We start from the raw sequence: 20,604 nt of genomic DNA on the forward strand, positions 1-20,604 counted from the left end.
AGAAGCTCTGCTGCAGGGAGGCAGGTTCTGATGGCACAGTGAGGGCCCGTACTTCTGGGTCTCCCCGGGACCCGGGCTTGTTTCTAACATTGCAGTCTATGAAGGAGGCCGGAGAACAGAAGCTCTGCTGCAGGGAGGCAGGTTCTGATGGCACAGTCAGTGCCCGTACTTCTGGGTCTCCCCTGGGACACAGGCTTGTTTCTAACATTGCAGTCTGTGAAGGAAGCCGGGGAACAGAAGCTCTTCTGCAGGGAGGCAGGTTCTGATGGCACAGTGAGGGCCCGTACTTCTGGGTCTCCCCGGGACCCGGGCTTGTTTCCAACATTGCAGTCTATGAAGGTGACCGGCGGGAACAGAAGCTCTGCTGCAGGGGGGCAGGTTCCGATGGCACAGTCCGGGCCCGTACTTCTGGGTCTCGTTGGGGACTCGGTCTTGTTTCCAGTGCTTTTCATGCAGTAAGTCAGTCCAATACGGTGATAAAGACAATGGAATAAAAGTCCATTTATCCCATTCCTTTTATCTTTTCATAAAATATGGTGCTGCTGCGGACCTTGGATTTCCTAGAAAGGTTTTGAATGTGCACTAACCTGCCACCGCGCATTGGAATACAGTGCATTATTCCTCGATCCAACATAAAAATCCCTCCATTTGAATGATTTCTGTATTATTTTATTGGTCTCAAGACAGCAGAGTGTAGCGCCTAGAGACGCCTGGTGTGACGTGCGCTGTAGGGGTGTTATCACCGAGCTGGAGGTGCCTTCTCCATGAGGGGAGCGTGCCGTGGTCACGACTGGTGATGCCGTGCACCACTGGTGTGCTTTGTACGAATAATAACTGTAATTATGTACAAAAGTCTTAGAGACAAATACTATTCTTCCGTGAATGATGGTGATAGTTTTGTACCAACCGCTGAAACCTCTGTATAAAACCTCTGATGGCTTGTTTTTATATCTCTCATATTGGATATATTGTGTGCTTGTTACTTTGGGGGTTCGTTGCTGTTTGATTGGATGCTTAGTGAGGTAAAGCTATAACAGAGTATTAGTTATTCTCATGAGACCGGGGATGTGCATCTTTAATAGATGTGCAGTTTCTTCCTCTAATAAATGTGAATCGGGTTGTTTGTCTCCTGTACTTTGTGACCCCCCCATAGAAGATGCCTTCAGTGCCTGCTTGTTGGGGTGCACTGTCTCCCTTCCCAGACTGGCTGTAATTACTCTCCTCATTTTGGAACAGTTGGCCTAAGCTACTGGCTAATCGGTTGTCTACCTCGCGAGGAGGGTCTTTTTTTGTGAGTGGTCACTTTGTCGTTATACATTCTGCTATATGCGTATGGTATCTTCAGTGAGTGGTCACCCTGCCCTTGTGATGGGTAGGATACCTTCAGTGAGTGGTCACTCTGTCCTCCTCCTAGTGATGGGTAGGTGTCTTCAATGAGTGGTCACTCGGTCATTATACATCATACTATATGCGTATGGTATCATCAGTGAGTGGTCACCCTGCCCTTGTGATGGGTAAGGTACCTTCAGTGAGTGGTCACCCTGCCCTTGTGATGGGTAGGGGATCTTCAGTGAGCGGTCACTCTGTCCTCCTCCTAGTGGTAGGTAGGGTATCTTCAGGGAGCGGTCACTCTGTCCTCCTCCTAGTGAGAGATAGGATATCTTCAGTTGAGCTGTCACTCTAGCCTTGTTCTCCTGATGAGTAGAGTATCATCAGTGAGCGGTCACTCTGGCCTCTTTCTTGTGATGGGTAGGATATAGTCCGTGAGCGGTCACTCGGTTCTTAATCTCATGTTGAGTTGGTCATCTTCTGTTAGCAGGCACTCTGTCCATGCATCCACGATGAGTACTTTCTATTGAGTGAGCAGTCACTCTATGATCGTCCTCATGTGATTAAGGTATCTTCTGTAAGTGGTCACTTTCTTTGGTTTCATAATGATCATGCTATCTTCAGTGAGCGGTCACTCTGTGTCTTCATTGTACGTCGGTTACCTTCACTGAGAGGTCACTTTGTCCTCACTCATGTTGAGTAGGTTGTCTTCTGTGAGCGGTCACACTGCCCAGGCCCGCCTGATGCATAGATTACCTTCTGCGAGTGGTCACACTGCCCATGCCCCGATGGTGAGTTGGTGATCTTCTGTGAGCGGTCACACTGCCCACGCCCCGATGGTGAGTTGGTGATCTTCTGCGAGCGGTCACGCTGCCCACGCCCCTAAGGTGAGTTGGTGATCTTCTGCGAGCGGTCACGCTGCCCATGCCCCTATGTTGGTGATCTTCTACGAGCGGTCACACTGCCCGGGCCTCCATGATGCGTAGGTGATCTTCTACGAGCGGTCACACTGCCCAGGCCTCCATGATGCGTAGGTGATCTTCTACGAGCGGTCACACTGCCCAGGCCTCCATGATGCGTAGGTGATCTTCTACGAGCAGTCACACTGCCCAGGCCTCCATGATGCGTAGGGATCTTCTACGAGCGGTCACACTGCCCAGGCCTCCATGATGCGTAGGTGATCTTCTACTTGCTGTCACACTGCCCTTGCCCCCGATGTGTAAGTTATCTTCTACGAGCGGTCACACTGCCCAGGCCTCCATGATGCGTAGGTAATCTTCTACGAGCGGTCACACTGCCCATGCCCTGATGGTGAGTTGGTGATCTTCTGCGAGCGGTCACACTGCCCATGCCCCGATGGTGAGTTGGTGATCTTCTGCGAGCGGTCACACTGCCCATGCCCCTCTGATGCATAGATTATCTTTTGCAAGGAGTCACACTGCCCATGTCCCTATGGTGAATAGGTGATCTTCTGCGAGCAGTCACACTGCCCATGCCCTGATGGTGAGTTGGTGATCTTCTGCGAGTGGTCACACTGCCCATGCCCCGATGGTGAGTTGGTGATCTTCTATGAGCGGTCATACTGCCCATGCCCCGATGGTGAGTTGGTGATCTTCTGCAAGCGGTCACACTGCCCGTGCCCCCAATGCGTAGGTGATCTTCTACGAGCGGTCACACTGCCCAGGCCTCCATGATGCGTAGGTGATCTTCTACGAGCGGTCACACTGCCCAGGCCTCCATGATGCGTAGGTGATCTTCTGCGAGCGGTCACACTGCCCAGGCCTCCATGATGCGTTGATGATCTTCTACGAGCGGTCACCCTGCCCGTGCCCCCGATGCGTAGGTGATCTTCTGCGAGCAGTCCCTCTGTTCAAGCGTCCACTGGTGTCATTTTGAATGGGATTGTAGGAAACATCCATCCCCAGAAGATCCTGATCACCTGTAGATTTTCCCAGGGGCCCATCTTTTCCTCTGTCTTCAACTCCTGCAGGTTGCCACTGGGGCTCTGATAAGATAAAAATAAAATTATAGGAAAAGGTTTCCTTTGCTCCAGGCATCCAAGTCCTCAAAGACTGCTAACACATCCAGGTGTGGATGTCCATCCCCCTACCTGAGGCTTAACTCTACCTAACTTGTGATGTTTGCCAAGAACAGGAATTAACAAGTAGTGTAAGCCTGAGTCAAAGCCATGAACCTGGATGCCTTTGAATCCCAACTTTCATCGAATGCCGCAGGAATGCACCGTGGACACCTCCCTCGCCCACAAGGAGCGCATCACCATTAAACTAAAGTGGCCTGTTACCAGCTCTCTCTGTTAAAGAAAGTGAAACCACCTCCTCCAGAACTGCAGTGTGAGCTCTTATACCAGCCCACCCATGGGTGGTTGCAGTGCCATGCCCCGCGGTCTCCCAGATGCCACACTTATGCCCCCTTAAAGGACTACAGGCATCAGCAAACATCAGGGCCCGAAGGATACATGACACTCTGCCCTGATGAATTCTGCCTTCGCCAGCCTGCGCCAGCTCGAAGACCAGCTGCCTCCTCTCCAGAGACATGAGGACTAGTAGCCCTGCCATGCTGGCTGGCGAGCCCACCGTCCCCGTGACTCTTGGCATCCCCACAGCCAGGAGGTGACGTGGGCAACAAGACAGTTCTACAGGCCTTCTGTGTCTGTGCACCAGTGATCTGTAGCAACATCCCTGAGTCCATCAGGACTCCCCAACCCTGCTCCAAGTCAGCATAGAGCTGAAGAGAGACATCTTTAAAGAACACAACACTTAGCATCTCATACCGCCTTCAGCCAAACCCGATTGTTTATAGTAGAAAAGTAACTTTGCGGGGTTAAATCTACGTGTACAAGCACCAAGAATTAAGAGGAAACCTAAACTGTCTAAAGACAGAAGTGTTGGATTGAAAGGTGTTTGAGTTGGGAGTTGGAATGTCCCTTTGACGCGTCACGTGATAATGTAGCGTGGAATGAGTTATTGGCAGAGGTAAGACCTAGGCCCCCATTCCCAGTTGCCTGGAGCAGAGTCCCTGGGGGGGTGCGGGGGGGTTGTTAGCGGTGGGGGTACCTACGAGTGGGCTGGTGTTTTTGGACCAACAATGATCTGGTCTGGAAGCTTCGAGGCTCTTTGTAGCGGGTAGATGCGAGGGGCAGGCGCTGCCTTTAGAGGTGTACTGCCCGGCTCCTGTCCGCCCCCTCCATCACCGGGGGGGAGCAGACTGTGCTGCCCCCAGACAGCTCACCCCCACTACTCAACATCCCCTTCCCCCAGAAACCCACACAGGTGCCGCCTGCCCGGGGCCTGGGTTAAAAGCCAGGGTTAATCTCCCCAGACTCGGGGAGACCTCGCCCGCAGCCCGCTGGTTATTCCTCTTTCCGGGGATCCCTGTTACCTGTCAGGGGATGCCGGCTGGTGTCGGTGATACGGTATCACCCCGCGGATTTCAGGGGGGACTCTGAATCTAGGGGTCTCATGCTCTGCTGGTCCGGTCCATGGCCCCCCTGGGCCGCCCGGCACTTCCCGCGCTTTCTGCCTCGGTGGGTGCAGGTTGTGCGGTTATCACTAAAACATAACGGTGCGTCATACACTGTCCTCGGGCACCCCACCTTTCGTGCACCCCCCGTCCCTTCCACACCCCACCTCCCGGGCCGGCTGTAAATGGGCTTCTCTGCAGTTCCTACTTTCATTTTATCCTCAACAAACGCGCTCCACCTCTGAGTCTAGAAACATGTAAACTTCCCAGACATTTCACTCCTTGGGGAAAAAACATCCCAAGAAGCTCAGCTCTCATTTTCTCACGCCATGCACGTAGAGAAATATTTTTTTGAGGGGGGGAGGGGGGACGGGGGGCGCTCCTGTCAGGGCAAACAAAAAAACAAAAAACTTACCTGACCTGTCGCATCGCTGCCGCTCTTCTGCCTCCACTCAGTGCAGGCACAGGCTCCCAGCTTGCCCTGTGGCCTATCCTGATGCTGCTCTCATGCTGCTGACAGCATGAGAGCTGCGTTAGGATTGGCCGGAGCGCCCTGGCTTTGCGGTTCAGGCAGACTGGGACCATGGGCCTGTTCTCTCCCACCGGGCGACACAGTGCTGGGCTGGTGAGAGCTCCGTGCACGTGTGTTTTGCCGGCCTGAGACTACTAGCCAAACACACATGCGCACTGAGGGGTGTACACACCACTCCCCCTCCGTCCCTGTCATCTCCCATGGCCCCACCCCTCGAAAAATAAAAACGATAATAAACATTGTTTATTATCGTTTTTATTTTTCAGTTTGCAGCTGCTGGCGAGGGAGGGGGGGGGGGGGGTGACACTCCTCAGCCATAGTGGAGGAGTCGTCGCTGCATATGTGGCAAAAAGCTCATATAACTTCGCAATGTGGCTTTCTCATTCGCTTCTTTTTCATTTCGTACTGCTTTGAGAGTTTTCTTTTTTAAAATGATCTTGTATGTTCTCATATTTTCCACACCTGTTCAGTCGCACCTGTTCCTGTGTTTTAAGAATTTTTTTCTATTTCTTCTTTTTTTCCTAGTGATCTCCAGTAACTACCAGACCTGCCTGGGGCTTCTCATGCACTACCCCCCCATCGGGGACGTGCACTCCCTCATCCTCCGGGCGCTGTTTCTCCGGGACCCAAAGGTAAGAGTTGGCAGCTTTGTGGGTGTTGTGCCGTTCATCTTCCTGGTGCCGAGTGCAGCGATGCAGGACCACGCAGAACAGGTCCCACACTCGTGACACTGGTTTCAAGCTAGTGTGGCTGACGGGGCGATACCCCAAAACCGGTCCCAGGATGCTTGTTTCCAGTCCAGAAAGGACGTGGCCTGGCAGTTCCGGCTGGACTGTTCCCATGGGGAGCAGGGTCAAGCCTGATTTGCACATGGCTGGGTCCAAACGGGGGTGGCGTGGTGATTTAAAGAGGATTTAGCCCAGATCTGTGACTAGGGGTGAGTATTTGAAAAGTTTCAGCACTCTGTTCATCATCCTTTTGTGTTGTAGGGAAGATCCCACTTGTCTTCGAGAGACACTCTTAACTCCAAAGGGTGTGCACGAGAAATGTCATCCTGGCCAGAGCCATTTCCGCAACCAGTTAAATAGGCTTCAAGATAAGTTCAAAACATCTCTTTAAAATGCTGGGAGATTCTTGCACCCCAGTGCCCTACTTTGAAACTGAGTGAGGGAAGCATGAAGAGTTTACCACATTCTTCAATAGTAAAGTCAAGGTGGTCTGGCAAGAATTGTACTGCTCGTTCCCCTTAAATAACCCTGACTTAATTACCATCAAGAACCCCGCGGTCTCTCTTTAACCTAGTTACAGCGAAGTCTCTTAAAGACACCATTCAGCAAACTAAATGATTCACGCACAGGTCACCTCCATGCTTCCTAACTTGGCGCTAATTCCAAACGGGTGCGCAAGTATCAATAATTCTTGAGAACGAGATGGTATGTGTAACATACACAGAGTAGGACATGTTTAAATCACTGCTAGAAAACCTGCTGTGGACCCAAAACTGCCTTCGAAACTCGCTCCATCGAGGGTTGAACATTTCTGATAAAAAGAAATCAGGGAGAATTCTGTTGCATCCCAGCCGAAGAGCTATGGGAAAGAAGGCAACCTCATTGGCAAGGTCCAGTTGGGTTCCCTGCAGGGCATGGCTCAGAAACCTCAATGATGGATGTGAGTCTAGAAATTGTCAACAAAGACCGGTGCCTCTGGATTCCTGTAGACTTGTCAGCAGTCAGTAAAGTGAACAAATGGCACAGCATTAAAATAGTTTAAATCCTATCTGGAAAACAAACACCAGTGTGTTGAAATTGGGGACTCTCCCTCCACACAACACCTCTGACCTGGGGTAACAAGGGCTCAATTTTGTCACTTTTACTTTTAAATATGCATATTGAATTCGACTTGGAGTACCTCCAACTTGTCTAGGATCTCAGCCTCATCTTATATGCAAGTAATGCCCAGCTATGGGGTACAATCTCTGCTGATCATGTGATCGTATCCTCCTCTCTGTCCAACATTCAAAAATAGCTAAAAAAAAAAATCAACACATAGAGCTAAATAAATTAAAATCTAAATTTCTCTTTGAATCTGACTCCCACCTGAACCATTGTTGGCTAAATGCATCTGTTCTGCATAATTTCAACCTCAAGTTTCTGAATCTGCAAAATCTCTAGGTATCATATTAGGCTAGAAACTCAACCTTGAAGCTCATAGATGGTGTCTGGCCAAAGGGGGGTTTTGACAACTCACATCTGCTTAACTGCAGACCTTTCCTCCCACCTAATGACTTAAAAACTGCTGTGCAATCTGGCGTCATTCCCTGCATTGACTATGAAATGCTGTCCTCAGTGGTTCGCCAGATAAAAGCCTAACACCTCTGAAGGTGGTCATGCGTGCTGCAGCCAGGCCGATATCTACTTTACGCATACATGACCATATCACACCGATCCACTCCTAATAACAACGGCCTCTGATTGAGGCAAGGTGTATTCACTTACTCTGGTAGGGACTACTTTTTTTTCTAAGTAACCACCCTGACATTGACATGCAGAACTCCCACCCTGCGAGCTTGTTCTGCTTTTCATCAAGTTCCCAAAGGGCTGCAGTGTGAATGGGTGTTACGACAGAGGATTCCATAGTGGCTCAAGCCGCCTTTAGGGCTGCTGGTCCTTGGGCTTCCAGCCGCAGACCAACTCTGCCTCTTAGCACATCATCGGATGACCTTGGTGAAACACAGAAGGTAGGGCTTGTGCACAAGGGAGGCCGCAAGCCCCATGCGTAAAACACGACTACGACACACAGGAGAAACGCACGGAGAAGGTTAGGTTACTCAGAAAGCATGAGGAGGCAGCAGAAGGCGAGAGTTGGATTAGCACATCTCTTCCACAGGCCTGGTGATCCTTGCCATAGCTGAAGCATCCGCCCTCTTCTGCCTAGTTTCACACGTCCACCCACTGCCACGCCTCATCAAGGAGTACCGAGTGACCCTATAAATGTACGCTAGCGAGGGACCAATGCAGCTCTGTCTGAGGAACCTTCCTAGGAACCCAACAAACATCGCCCCATTTTCAGGCCAGGTGTCCCCGTGGATGGTGTGCTTCCTGTGCATTACCAGTGGTAAGGCTGAGATCCTACTGAGTGGACACACTGCACTGTATTCTGCAACCAGATGTGGTCCATGCAGTCACCTAGCTAGGCTCATTGAACCCGACGGGTCCCATATAACCATCAGGCTGGATCTCCTCTTTCTGTCAATTGTCTGAAGTAGCTGAAAGGAAATACACAGCACTGTACAAAACTCCTTAGTTAATAACTAAATAAATACATTGCACATACAAACCGTGAGCCCCAGTGCGAGTCCATACTGCAGAAACACAGGAGGCGGAGCTAGGTCACACAGAGTAAACTTGAGACGGTACATCCAATACACAACCGAGAACCATGGGAATTCAATCCAAAAATGTATTACGCGCGCTACTCACCCAGTAGTGTCTCAAAGCGCTGTGGGGGGGAAGGAAGAGGGGGGGATGCCGATTTACTGTTCAAAAAGCCATGTCTTGTGGTGTTTTCTGAAGGTCAGGAGGTCCTGGGTCTTGCGGAGGTTGGTGGGGAGGGAGTTCCAGGTCTTGGAGGCGAGGGAGGAGAAGGATCTGCCGCCGGAGGTGGTGCGTTGGATGTGGGGGACTGTGGCGAGGTCGGCAGAGCGGAGGAGACGAGTGGGTGTGTGGAATTGGGGCCAAACACACAGAAGAAATGTGCGATCTGAAGCCGTGTTGTAAATGTCACCGGTTATTAGCTGCGATCCCTGCCCCCCAGTGGGGTAACATGAACTGGTTATACACTAATGAATTCACTGAATGAAACCTTTCTGTTGATTCATAATGAGTTTTAATGTTCGCCTAAACAGTAGATGGATAGGTCACCTTTTTAACATTTGACTTTTCTCAGATGCACCAATACTTTGTGCAGTCATGTTAATGAGCCTGGTCACGCGTAGTCATTACAACACTTTTTTAATCCCTCACACAAATATACCTCCTGGTGCTGTGGCCTGATGGAGGTGAGAAGGGCTAGTCTCACATTTCTAGAGAGAAAGTGCATAAAATCCTTGTTTAGTAATTGTTTGAGGAGGACTTTTCGAATTTAGTGGACATTGCCAGCTTCACGCCCTGTCCAGGATCTCTGAACATCAACTCAGTGGAGAGTGCGCTTACCATTGCTGACTCAAGAAGAGACATGAGGACATTGTTTTCATTTCTAGCAAGTTGGACATGTTTGTGGCTTGCATGGCACGTGCACAGGACTTAAGAGTGATCCAAAGTAATCGAGGACTGTGGTATCCATTTTGGCCCCTCCAAGCTTGGCCTTCTACTCAGGCTGTTTCCGGAGACGGTGGAAGCGTATTGTTGACATTCCTGGAGGTGGATGGGAGACCTAGAGCCTGAAGTGAGGACAGAGGAGACGGGGCTCATTTAGACATTTGATTAAGCCTTTTGCTGAGAGGAGCTGCTGACTAGTCTTCCTGAAGTACTGCGATTTGTAGATGATTAGGATCCGGGGTGCTGCTGCAGTCATTTTTTTGCTCAAGTTGAGAGAAACTCCTTAGGTGAGGCCAGCCTTTTGTCTACCCCTGAGCACTCCTCAGTGTTGTCAATGACAGCAAGGTGCAGAGCTCACACAGTATGTGCCGCTGTTGTCCGGGCTGGAGACTACTTTGCTGTGAGCAGCATCACTCTATGCAAGGGCTGTCTCTGGAGAGCAGCTCGAGGAGGACACTTGAAATGAGAACGACCCCAAACTGGTTCTGATAGTGCAGACGGTGGAAGCACATCTCTCCAAAACACAGGTACGGGAGGCCCTAGGACTGGACCTGCCTACCAGAAGAAATGGGAGATCTTTGCGCAATGATAGAGGCAGAGAGGGATATGTTCTCCCGAAATGTGACTACAGCATAACAATACAGGGGATCCCCCTCCCTAAACGAGCTCGTGTGCACCTGCCAGTGATGACCACAAAGAATAAGAATCTTTATTTTTTTATATATAAACTTCATCCATTCTAACATTGGCATGGTGCATCATCAGGTTCACCCTGGCCCTCAAAAGCTTTTAGAGGGCGTGACATTTATAAATATATAAAAAAGAGAAAGATCCACATCTCCTGTCTGCTTTGACTGTAAAAAGTGGGTTTTAAGTACACTATGACTAAAAAAGGGAGTGCACTGCAGCGGTCTCCGAGAAGTGCTGTGCACCCAGAGCTGGTGTCTGCCTGAGGGTGAGGTTCCCAGAGGTGAGAGGACATCATCTTAGCCACCCTCCCTTGTTTCAAGAACTGAGTTCCTGCTTATAAGCCAGTCTGTCTGTTGATAGAATGAATGAGACTGCCAACCGACTGCCCAGAAAGAGCAGGGTGCAGCGTGCCCCCCGTGCGGTGGGTCTACAGAAACTGAGGACTCTGCCCTCTGGAGAGCGCTCTGTGCACCTTGGTGGGAGCCCTGAAACTGTAACATGTCCTCAACCTGATCTGTGAAGTTGTGGCATGCTGTGAGCCACTGCTCCTTAATTGTGAAACCACAGTGTGGCCCAAAGTGGCTATAGATAGTCACATCATGTACCAGAGGTTCCGTGTCCTTGTTCACTATCAAACCAGGGGGGCCTCACATCTGCTTGTGCCTGGCCATTCCTGGCCGCAATGATCCAGACCCTAAAATCCGGAACTGGGCTGTGTAGAGCACCTGCCTTACCAGCCATGAGAAGATCTATCAGTCCCCTAAGCAGCTGTCCCCAAGCACAGCCACATCACCCACGCATGACCACTAAGTAGGCAGAGAGGGACTGCAAGCTCGCGCCAAGCCTGGAAACGAGTGAAAGAGCAAACAATGGAGGAGGCGAGTGGCTCCCCGAGAAGGACAGACCTGATCCCCAGCTGAAAGACTCTTGTTGGGTGAGAACCAGTGAAGTGAGTAAAAAAAAAAAAAGACTACGCTAACACAAGAATGCATGGATTATCTGCCCGCAATCCTAACTATGCTAGAATCAGACAGGGTGGGGACCACCTCGTCCATATGGTACAGACCAGGGCCAATAGCAGAAAGCGGTTTCAACTCACTCTAGTGTCAGGGCACTAAATGTAATTGTGTACATTTTCCGGTCTGTAGTATTTAGTTCTAGCGTGCATTAAAGTACTTTCCTTCTTAAAAGTTAGGCACTTGCTTGGGGAATTATATATTATACTACTGATTGTTGAGTGCCGAGCACAGTCACCCCACACTGTTTACCTGAGAAGCCTGTGACTGCTCGCCGTCGCTGCCACTGAGTCCAGGGCTGAAGGGGTTGTACGCAGCCCAGTTTGTAGAGCCATAGTAGGACGGACCCCGGGCACCGGAGCCAAATGATCTGAATCCCTACTGTTGAGGCCAGTATTGTATTGTATTGTACTGTAATCGTATGTTCGATGGCATCTGTCGCTGTAGATACGCATGTTTTGCATAGCTCGCCATCTGGTGTTGGGCCGGAGTGTTACAAGTTGTTTTTCTTCGAAGAAGTCTTTCGAGTCACGGGACCGAGTGACTCCTCCTTTTGTCTCTATTGCGCATGGGTGTCGACTCCATCTTCGATTGTTTTTTTTCCGCCATCGGGTTCGGACGTGTTCCTGTCGCTCCGAGTTTCGGAACGGAAAGATAGCTAATTTCGGAAGATTTTCGTCGGTATTGTTGCGTTCGGGATCGGCGTAGTTAGATTCAACACCACATCGAAGATCGAAGAGCTCCGGTGCCCTTCGGGGTAATTTTTTCGATCCCCCGTCGGGGCCTGGTCGGCCCGACCGCGTGCAGAAGAACGCTGATGGAACGGACCCCGTTCCGTTTCTGTCCCAAATGCCACAATAAATACCCCTATACAGACCAACACTTGGTCTGCAACCTGTGCCTGTCACCTGAGCACAGTGAAGACACCTGCGAGGCCTGTCGTGCGTTCCGGTCCCAAAAAACACTCCGAGACCGTCGAGCCAGAAGACTTCAGATGGCGTCCGCGCCGACAGCCCACCGGGAGTTCGAGGAACAAGAAGAGGAGGGAACCTTTTCGATCCAAGAATCGGACTCCGAAGGATTCGACGATACACAAACCGTGAGTAAGACGTCAAAAACCACTCAGAAGAAGATTTACAAGGCCCAGGGGACGCCACTGCCACCAGGCCATGGCTCGACCCATAAATTCGGTGACCGACCGTCGGCACCGAAAAAGGCCCAAACAGTGCCGAGATCGTCCGACTCCGGTCGAGACACCGGCACGCAGCCTTCTCGGGACCGAGAAAGTGCTGGAGACAAGCATCGACACCGAGATACCGGTGTAGACACGGCTCGACGCCGAGACAGCGGCACCGAAGAAGATCGACGCCGAGAGGTTTCGGCCCCGAAAAAGAAAAAAGTCACCTCGGAGCCGAAAAAGATGCAGACAGGGTTTCGGTGCCAAAACAAACTGCAACCGACCCAGTTTCAGGCTCTTATACAGAAGAGCACTCACTAACCTCCCAAATGCAAAAGCATAGGTTTGAGGAAGAGCTACACTCAACTGATGTAGACCATACGCAAAAGCGTATTTTCATACAGCAGGGGACAGGAAAAATAAGCACCCTTCCCCCTATTAGAAGAAAGAGAAGATTGGAGTTCCAAACTGAACAAACACCACAAACAAAAGTGGTGAAAAAAGTTACCCCACCACCCTCTCCTCCACCTGTGATTAACGTCTCACCAGCACAAACTCCATCACATTCCCCAGCTCACACCACCATGAGCCAGGGTGGCCAAGATCAAGACGCATGGGACTTATACGACGCCCCAGTGTCAGATAACAGTCCGGAGGCATACCCTACGAAGCCATCGCCACCAGAGGACAGCACTGCGTATTCTCAAGTGGTGGCTAGAGCAGCACAATTTCACAATGTAAGCCTCCACTCAGAACAGGTCGAGGATGACTTTTTATTCAACACACTCTCCTCCACCCACAGCTCCTACCAAAGCCTGCCTATGCTCCCTGGTATGCTCCGGCACGCAAAAGAAATCTTTAAGGAGCTGGTCAAAAGTAGGGCAATCACACCAAGAGTGGAAAAAAAGTATAAGACGCCTCCTACAGACCCGGCTTTCATCACTACACAGCTGCCACCAGACTCTGTCGTTGTAGGAGCAGCTAGGAAAAGGGCCAACTCCCACACATCTGGAGATGCACCACCCCCAGATAAAGAAAGCCGCAAGTTCGATGCAGCTGGTAAGAGAGTCGCAGCACAAGCTGCAAACCAGTGGCGCATCGCTAACTCCCAGGCACTACTTGCGCGCTATGACAGAGCCCATTGGGATGAGATGCAACATCTCATTGACCATCTGCCCAAGGACCTACAAAATAGGGCAAAACAAGTGGTTGAGGAGGGACAGACCATTTCCAACAACCAAATCCGCTCCTCCATGGACGCTGCAGATACAGCTGCACGGACAATTAATACATCTGTAACTATCAGAAGGCATGCATGGCTCCGAACGTCTGGATTTAAACCAGAGATTCAGCAAGCAGTTCTCAATATGCCTTTTAACGAAAAAGAACTGTTCGGTCCAGAAGTGGACACAGCGATTGAGAAACTCAAAAAAGACACGGACACTGCTAAAGCCATGGGCGCACTCTACTCCCCGCAGAGCAGAGGGAATTACAGCTCATTCCGTAAAACGCCCTTTCGAGGGGGGTTTCGGGGTCAAAGCACACAAGCCAGCACCTCACAAGCCACACCGTCCAGTTACCAGGGACAGTACAGAGGAGGTTTTCGGGGACAATATAGAGGAGGGCAATTCCCTAGGAATAGAGGAAAATTTCAAAGCCCCAAAACCCCTACTACTAAACAGTGACTCACATGTCACTCACCCCCTCCACACAACACCAGTGGGGGGAAGAATAGGTCATTATTACAAAGCATGGGAGAAAATCACTACAGACACTTGGGTTCTAGCAATTATCCAACATGGTTATTGCATAGAATTTCTACAATTCCCTCCAAACATACCACCAAAAGCACAAAATTTGACAAAACATCATTCCAATCTCCTGGAGATAGAAGTGCAGGCACTATTGCTAAAGAATGCAATCGAATTAGTGCCAAACACACAAATAAACACAGGAGTTTACTCACTGTACTTTCTGATACCAAAGAAGGACAAAACGCTGAGACCAATCCTAGACCTCAGAATAGTGAACACATTCATCAAATCAGACCACTTTCACATGGTCACACTACAAGAAGTATTACCATTGCTAAAACTACACGACTACATGACAACTTTAGACCTCAAGGACGCGTATTTCCATATACCAATACACCCATCGCACAGGAAATACCTAAGGTTTGTATTCAAAGGAATACATTACCAATTCAAGGTACTGCCTTTTGGATTAACAACCGCACCAAGAGTCTTTACCAAATGTCTAGCAGTAGTCGCTGCACACATCAGAAGGCAGCAAATACATGTGTTCCCATATCTAGACGACTGGCTAATCAAGGCCCATTCGTTAATAGAGTGCTCAAATCACACAAATCAGATCATACAAACCCTCTTCAAACTAGGGTTCACCGTCAACTTCACGAAATCCAACATTCTGCCGTGCAAGGTACAACAATACCTAGGAGCCATAATAGACACAACAAAAGGAGTAGCCACTCCAAGTCCCCAAAGAATTCAAAATTTCAACACCATCATACAACGCATGTATCCAACACAAAAGATACAAGCAAAGATGATATTACAACTCCTAGGCATGATGTCTTCATGCATAGCCATTATCCCAAACGCAAGACTGCACATGAGGCCCTTACAACAGTGCCTAGCATCACAGTGGTCTCAAGCACAGGGTCATCTTCTAGATCTGGTGTTAATAGACCGCCAAACTTACCTCTCGCTTCTGTGGTGGAACAACATAAATTTAAACAAAGGGCGGCCTTTCCAAGACCCAGTGCCACAATACGTAATAACAACAGATGCTTCCATGACAGGGTGGGGAGCACACCTCGATCAACACAGCATACAAGGACAATGGAACGTACATCAAACAAAACTGCATATAAATCACCTAGAACTTCTAGCAGTTTTTCAAGCCCTAAAAGCTTTCCAACCAATAATAGTTCACAAATACATTCTCGTCAAGACAGACAACATGACAACAATGTATTATCTAAACAAGCAAGGGGGGACACACTCCACGCAGTTAAGCCTGCTAGCACAAAAAATTTGGCGTTGGGCAATTCACAACCAAATTCGCCTAATAGCACAATTTATACCAGGGATCCAAAATCAACTCGCAGACAATCTCTCTCGAGATCACCAACAGGTCCACGAATGGGAAATTCACCCCCAAATTCTGAACACCTATTTCAAACTCTGGGGAACACCTCAAATAGACTTGTTTGCGACGAAGGAGAACGCAAAATGCCAAAACTTCGCATCCAGATACCCACACAAACAGTCCCAAGGCAATGCCCTATGGATGAACTGGTCAGGGATATTTGCTTACGCTTTTCCTCCTCTCCCTCTCCTTCCTTACCTGGTAAACAAACTCAGTCAAAACAAACTCAAACTCATATTAATAGCACCAACTTGGGCAAGGCAACCCTGGTACACAACACTGCTAGACCTATCAGTAGTACCCTACATCAAATTGCCCAACAGGCCAGATCTGTTGACCTGAATCTAGCAATCTGGCTCCTGAAATCCTAGAATTCGGGCACTTACAACTTACCCAAGAATGTATGGAAGTCATAAAGCAAGCCAGAAGGCCATCCACCAGGCACTGCTATGCAAGTAAATGGAAGAGGTTTGTTTGCTACTGCCATATTAATCAAATACAACCATTACACACAACTCCAGAACATGTAGTGGGTTACTTGCTTCACTTACAAAAATCTAACCTGGCTTTCTCTTCCATTAAAATACACCTTGCAGCAATATCTGCATACCTGCAGACTACCTATTCAACTTCCCTATATAAGATACCAGTCATTAAAGCATTCATGGAGGGCCTTAGGAGAATTATACCACCAAGAACACCACCTGTTCCTTCATGGAACCTAAATGTTGTCCTAACTAGACTTATGGGTCCACCTTTTGAACCCATGCACTCCTGCGAAATACAGTTCCTAACCTGGAAGGTTGCATTTCTCATCGCCATTACTTCCCTAAGAAGAGTAAGCGAGATTCAGGCGTTTACAATACAAGAACCTTTTATACAACTACACAAGAATAAGGTCGTCCTAAGGACTAATCCAAAATTTTTGCCAAAGGTTATTTCACCGTTCCATCTAAATCAAACAGTGGAACTTCCAGTGTTCTTTCCACAACCAGATACCGTAGCTGAAAGGGCACTACATACATTAGATGTCAAAAGAGCATTAATGTATTACATTGACAGAACAAAGAACATCAGAAAGACTAAACAACTATTTATTGCATTTCAAAAACCTCATGCAGGAAACCCAATATCAAAACAAGGTATAGCCGGATGGATAGTTAAATGCATCCAAATCTGCTACCTTAAAGCTAAACGACAGCTGCCCATTACACCAAGGGCACACTCAACCAGAAAGAAAGGTGCTACCATGGCCTTTCTAGGAAACATCCCAATGCAAGAAATATGTAAGGCAGCCACATGGTCTACGCCTCACACATTCACCAAGCACTACTGTGTAGACGTGTTATCCGCACAACAAGCCACAGTAGGTCAAGCCGTATTAAGAACATTATTTCAAACCACTTCCACTCCTACAGGCTGATCCACCGCTTTTGGGGAGATAACTGCTTACTAGTCTATGCAAAACATGCGTATCTACAGCGACCGATGCCATCGAACTGAAAATGTCACTTACCCAGTGTACATCTGTTCGTGGCATCAGTCGCTGTAGATTCGCATGTGCCCACCCGCCTCCCCGGGAGCCTGTAGCAGTTTGGAAGTTACCTTCAACTATTTGTATATGTATCATCTCAACCTTAAATAGGTACATACTTAGTCACTCCATTGCATGGGCACTATTACTACAATTCAACTCCTACCTCACCCTCTGGGGGAAAAACAATCGAAGATGGAGTCGACGCCCATGCGCAATGGAGACAAAAGGAGGAGTCACTCGGTCCCGTGACTCGAAAGACTTCTTTGAAGAAAAACAACTTGTAACACTCCGGCCCAACACCAGATGGCGAGCTATGCAAAACATGCGAATCTGCAGCGACTGATGCCACGAACAGATGTACACTGGGTAAGTGACATTTTCATTATATAGCGTTTACTACCCCTGATGAGGCGTCGAAGCGCTTTTCGGTGAGTGGCACGCTACTCTGGAACCCAACAAGAATTAGTGATGGATTAGTATCGGGAAATAATGAGTACAGTTTTAGTATTATTATGAGTTAATATGAGCCGCGGATATGAGAGTTTGTTAGTTAGATTGACTGGAGTAATGGAGGGGTGGAGGAGGAAAGAAATCCAGAAGTGTTAATTGGGAGTATATCCCTCATTTACTCAACCCAAAGGCTTGGGTAGTTCCCACTTGCCCCAGAGACCTCCGAACGATCGGATACGCACATTTCCCCCTTTTTCCCTGGCTGTTTATTTTCATCCTCCATTTTCACTGCATTTCTTCCAGTTTTTTCTTTCATCTCTATTTCATTTTTCAACACGTCTTGCATTCATACTTTATTCTCACCTTCGCTTCTGATTTTCATGTTTTTGTTCCTTGCTCCCTCCCCCTTCCACCTAATAGTTTGCATCCCCCACCCCCAATTCCTTCTTATATCAACCCATCTGACAGGCTTGTTTCATATTCTTATCTAACCACCTGTAGTTCGCTCTCCCCATTTCCTAAAACACCTGGCAAAACCAGTAGGTCTTTCCCTGTGGACCTATTGGCTTTGCCAATTCTTTTTAGCAATGCTATACAACATTGGTAAAAAAGCTAAATGTTTTTACCGAGACTGTGCAGCATAGGCAAAAAAAATAATTGAAAAATGCTTCAGGACCCATAGCGGGCATATGCGTTGTAAACCTCTTGGTGTCGGGGTCATTCACAAGGAGCATGATGACATATGTGTATACATGCATCACCACACAAGCGTGCACCTACTCAATGATGCTAGCACCATTTTTGGTTTTAATTCACCAATCCAAGATGGCAGAAACTACTTGATGCAATACATTTTTTTTAAAAAATAAATAACATTTTATACATTTCCAATTGCACTAAAGTGCTTTTCAGCAAGCGGAGCAGCCCTGCAGCAAATGAGCTGCTGATCCCTTCAAGAAATGTTATAAGTTATAAAAAAAAATAATATGGTAAAAGGGAACGCAAAGGGGTAGGTGAGCAACAGAGGAGCCTGTTATGGAAAGCGAGTAGGTAAGGGTATAAAATAAAGGTGTTTGGGGGAAAATATAACAGAGGGGAAAAACAGCACGTGAGGCAAAGAGCAACACAGAGCCTGGGGGATTTGGCTGTGGGGGAAGCACATAAGAGAGAGCAGCACAGGAGGAAGAGAGCAACACAGAGCCTGGGGAATTTGGCAGTGGGAAAAGCACACGAGAGAGCAGGACACGAGAGAGAGAGAGAGAGCAGCACAGGAGGGAGAGAGCAACACAGAACCTGGTGGATTTTGCAGTTGGGGAAGCACATGAGAGAGAGAGCAGCACAGGAGGGAGAGAGCAACACAGAGCCTGGGGGATTTTGCAGTGGGAGAAGCACACGAGAGAGAGAGAGAGAGAGAGAGAGCAGCACAGGAAGGAGACAGCAACACAGAGCCTGGGGGATTTTGCAGTGGGAGAAGCACACAAGAGAGAGAGAGAGAGCAGCACGGGAGGGAGAGAGCAACACAGAGCCTGGGGGATTTTGCAGTGGGAGAAGCACACAAGAGAGAGCAGCACAGGAGGGAGAGAGCAACACAGAGCCTGGGGGATTTTGCAGTGGGAGAAGCACACAAGAGAGAGAGAGAGAGCAGCACAGGAGGGAGAGAGCAACACAGAGCCTGGGGGATTTGGCAGTGGGAAAAGCACACAAGAGAGAGAGAACTGCACAGGATGGAGAGAGCAACATGAAGTGAGGGTGCAGGTATTTGCCTGTGTTTTCCAGGTCTCGCTGGTGCTTTCCCCTGCCTCTCTCATGGAGTGCTTAACAAAAGAGAAAAACGCGAGCAGTGTGAAGATACAGGTCAGCCAATAAAAGCAGAGGAAATAGGCTGTGGGTGGTGGAGGGGAGGGACAAAGTCACGGAAAGCCATCGAATGAGAAGCAAGGAAATAAAGAGTGATCATAAAGCCAACCAATGGAAGCGACGAGTGGGCTGTAAGCCTCGTAAGCTTTGGGAGAGCCCATAAGAAGTCTTTCGCAAGCAGACAGCTTTAGCTAGGATGGCAAGACCATAGGCGGAACCTTTCACATACCCTACTCAACGATGCACGTTTTACCCACCTTGAAATGATCCGGTCTGGAGGCGGAGTTTCTAGATTTTGAATTTATATTTTTGCAGCATTCACAATAACCTACTGAGCTGTCTCTTCCGATCTATCCGTTGATTAAGATGCCCACGTTCCTGAAAGTTTGGGGAATTCTAAAAGAACCCTTTTTGGCACTCAAGACGAGTTGTAACTCCGAGTGAAATAACGCAGTTCACAATGCTGAGTGCCCCGGCCCCTCAGTCATAGTGTCTGATATCTCCCAGTCTGATAATTCAGTGCCTGGGGGCACTGGGCACCTCAGAGAGGCTGCGAGGTTGGCACTGGGGCAAGCAGGGTTGCACAGCCGCCCCTCCTGCCAGCAGCACTCCCGCTGGATCTTTCCAGTCTCAGCGTTTTCATTCACCAAAATGGTAAACACCTGGTCTGAAAAGCACCTGTAAATCCGGGTGTGAAGTTATTCCCCATTTTGAGGGAACACTCGTAATGTCCGGCCTTTGCAGCAGGGATATGGGGCGGTGCCCACTGGCATCTCCCTTACAAACAGCTGCCAACTGAGGCCAATCAAAGCTCACTGAGGCCCCACGGGGGTCCGTAGAGGCGCAGGGCCCCATGAACCCTTGGCAGGGGCGTAGGGGGGCTGCCTTTCTCAGCCCCTTAGCAAAAGTTTGACGAATCTGCGGCTGTTTTTTTCCTTTAGTTTGTGTTGATGAATACAAAAATTAACTTTAAAACGCAATTAGAAAGAAAAGTCATAGAAAATGTGAACATATTGTGTTCCCTAAACAAACAGATGTTCTCCGCC

At 48.9% G+C, this 20,604-nt stretch overlaps 1 protein-coding gene across 4 annotated transcripts in view; it reads left to right on the forward strand.

Moving 5' to 3' along the window:
• Positions 1–20,604, forward strand: part of TBC1D5 (TBC1 domain family member 5) — a 1,391,198-nt gene that overhangs the window by 1,020,670 nt on the left and 349,924 nt on the right. For all 4 annotated transcript variants that reach the window (XM_069212078.1, XM_069212077.1, XM_069212079.1 and 1 more), the window contains one exon: positions 5,867–5,973. In XM_069212078.1, the coding sequence (XP_069068179.1) occupies positions 5,867–5,973 (107 nt within the window). The remainder of the gene's footprint in view (positions 1–5,866; positions 5,974–20,604) is intronic.

The sequence above is a fragment of the Pleurodeles waltl genome, chromosome 10 (assembly GCF_031143425.1).
Source record: "Pleurodeles waltl isolate 20211129_DDA chromosome 10, aPleWal1.hap1.20221129, whole genome shotgun sequence".
Lineage (NCBI taxonomy): Eukaryota > Metazoa > Chordata > Amphibia > Caudata > Salamandridae > Pleurodeles > Pleurodeles waltl.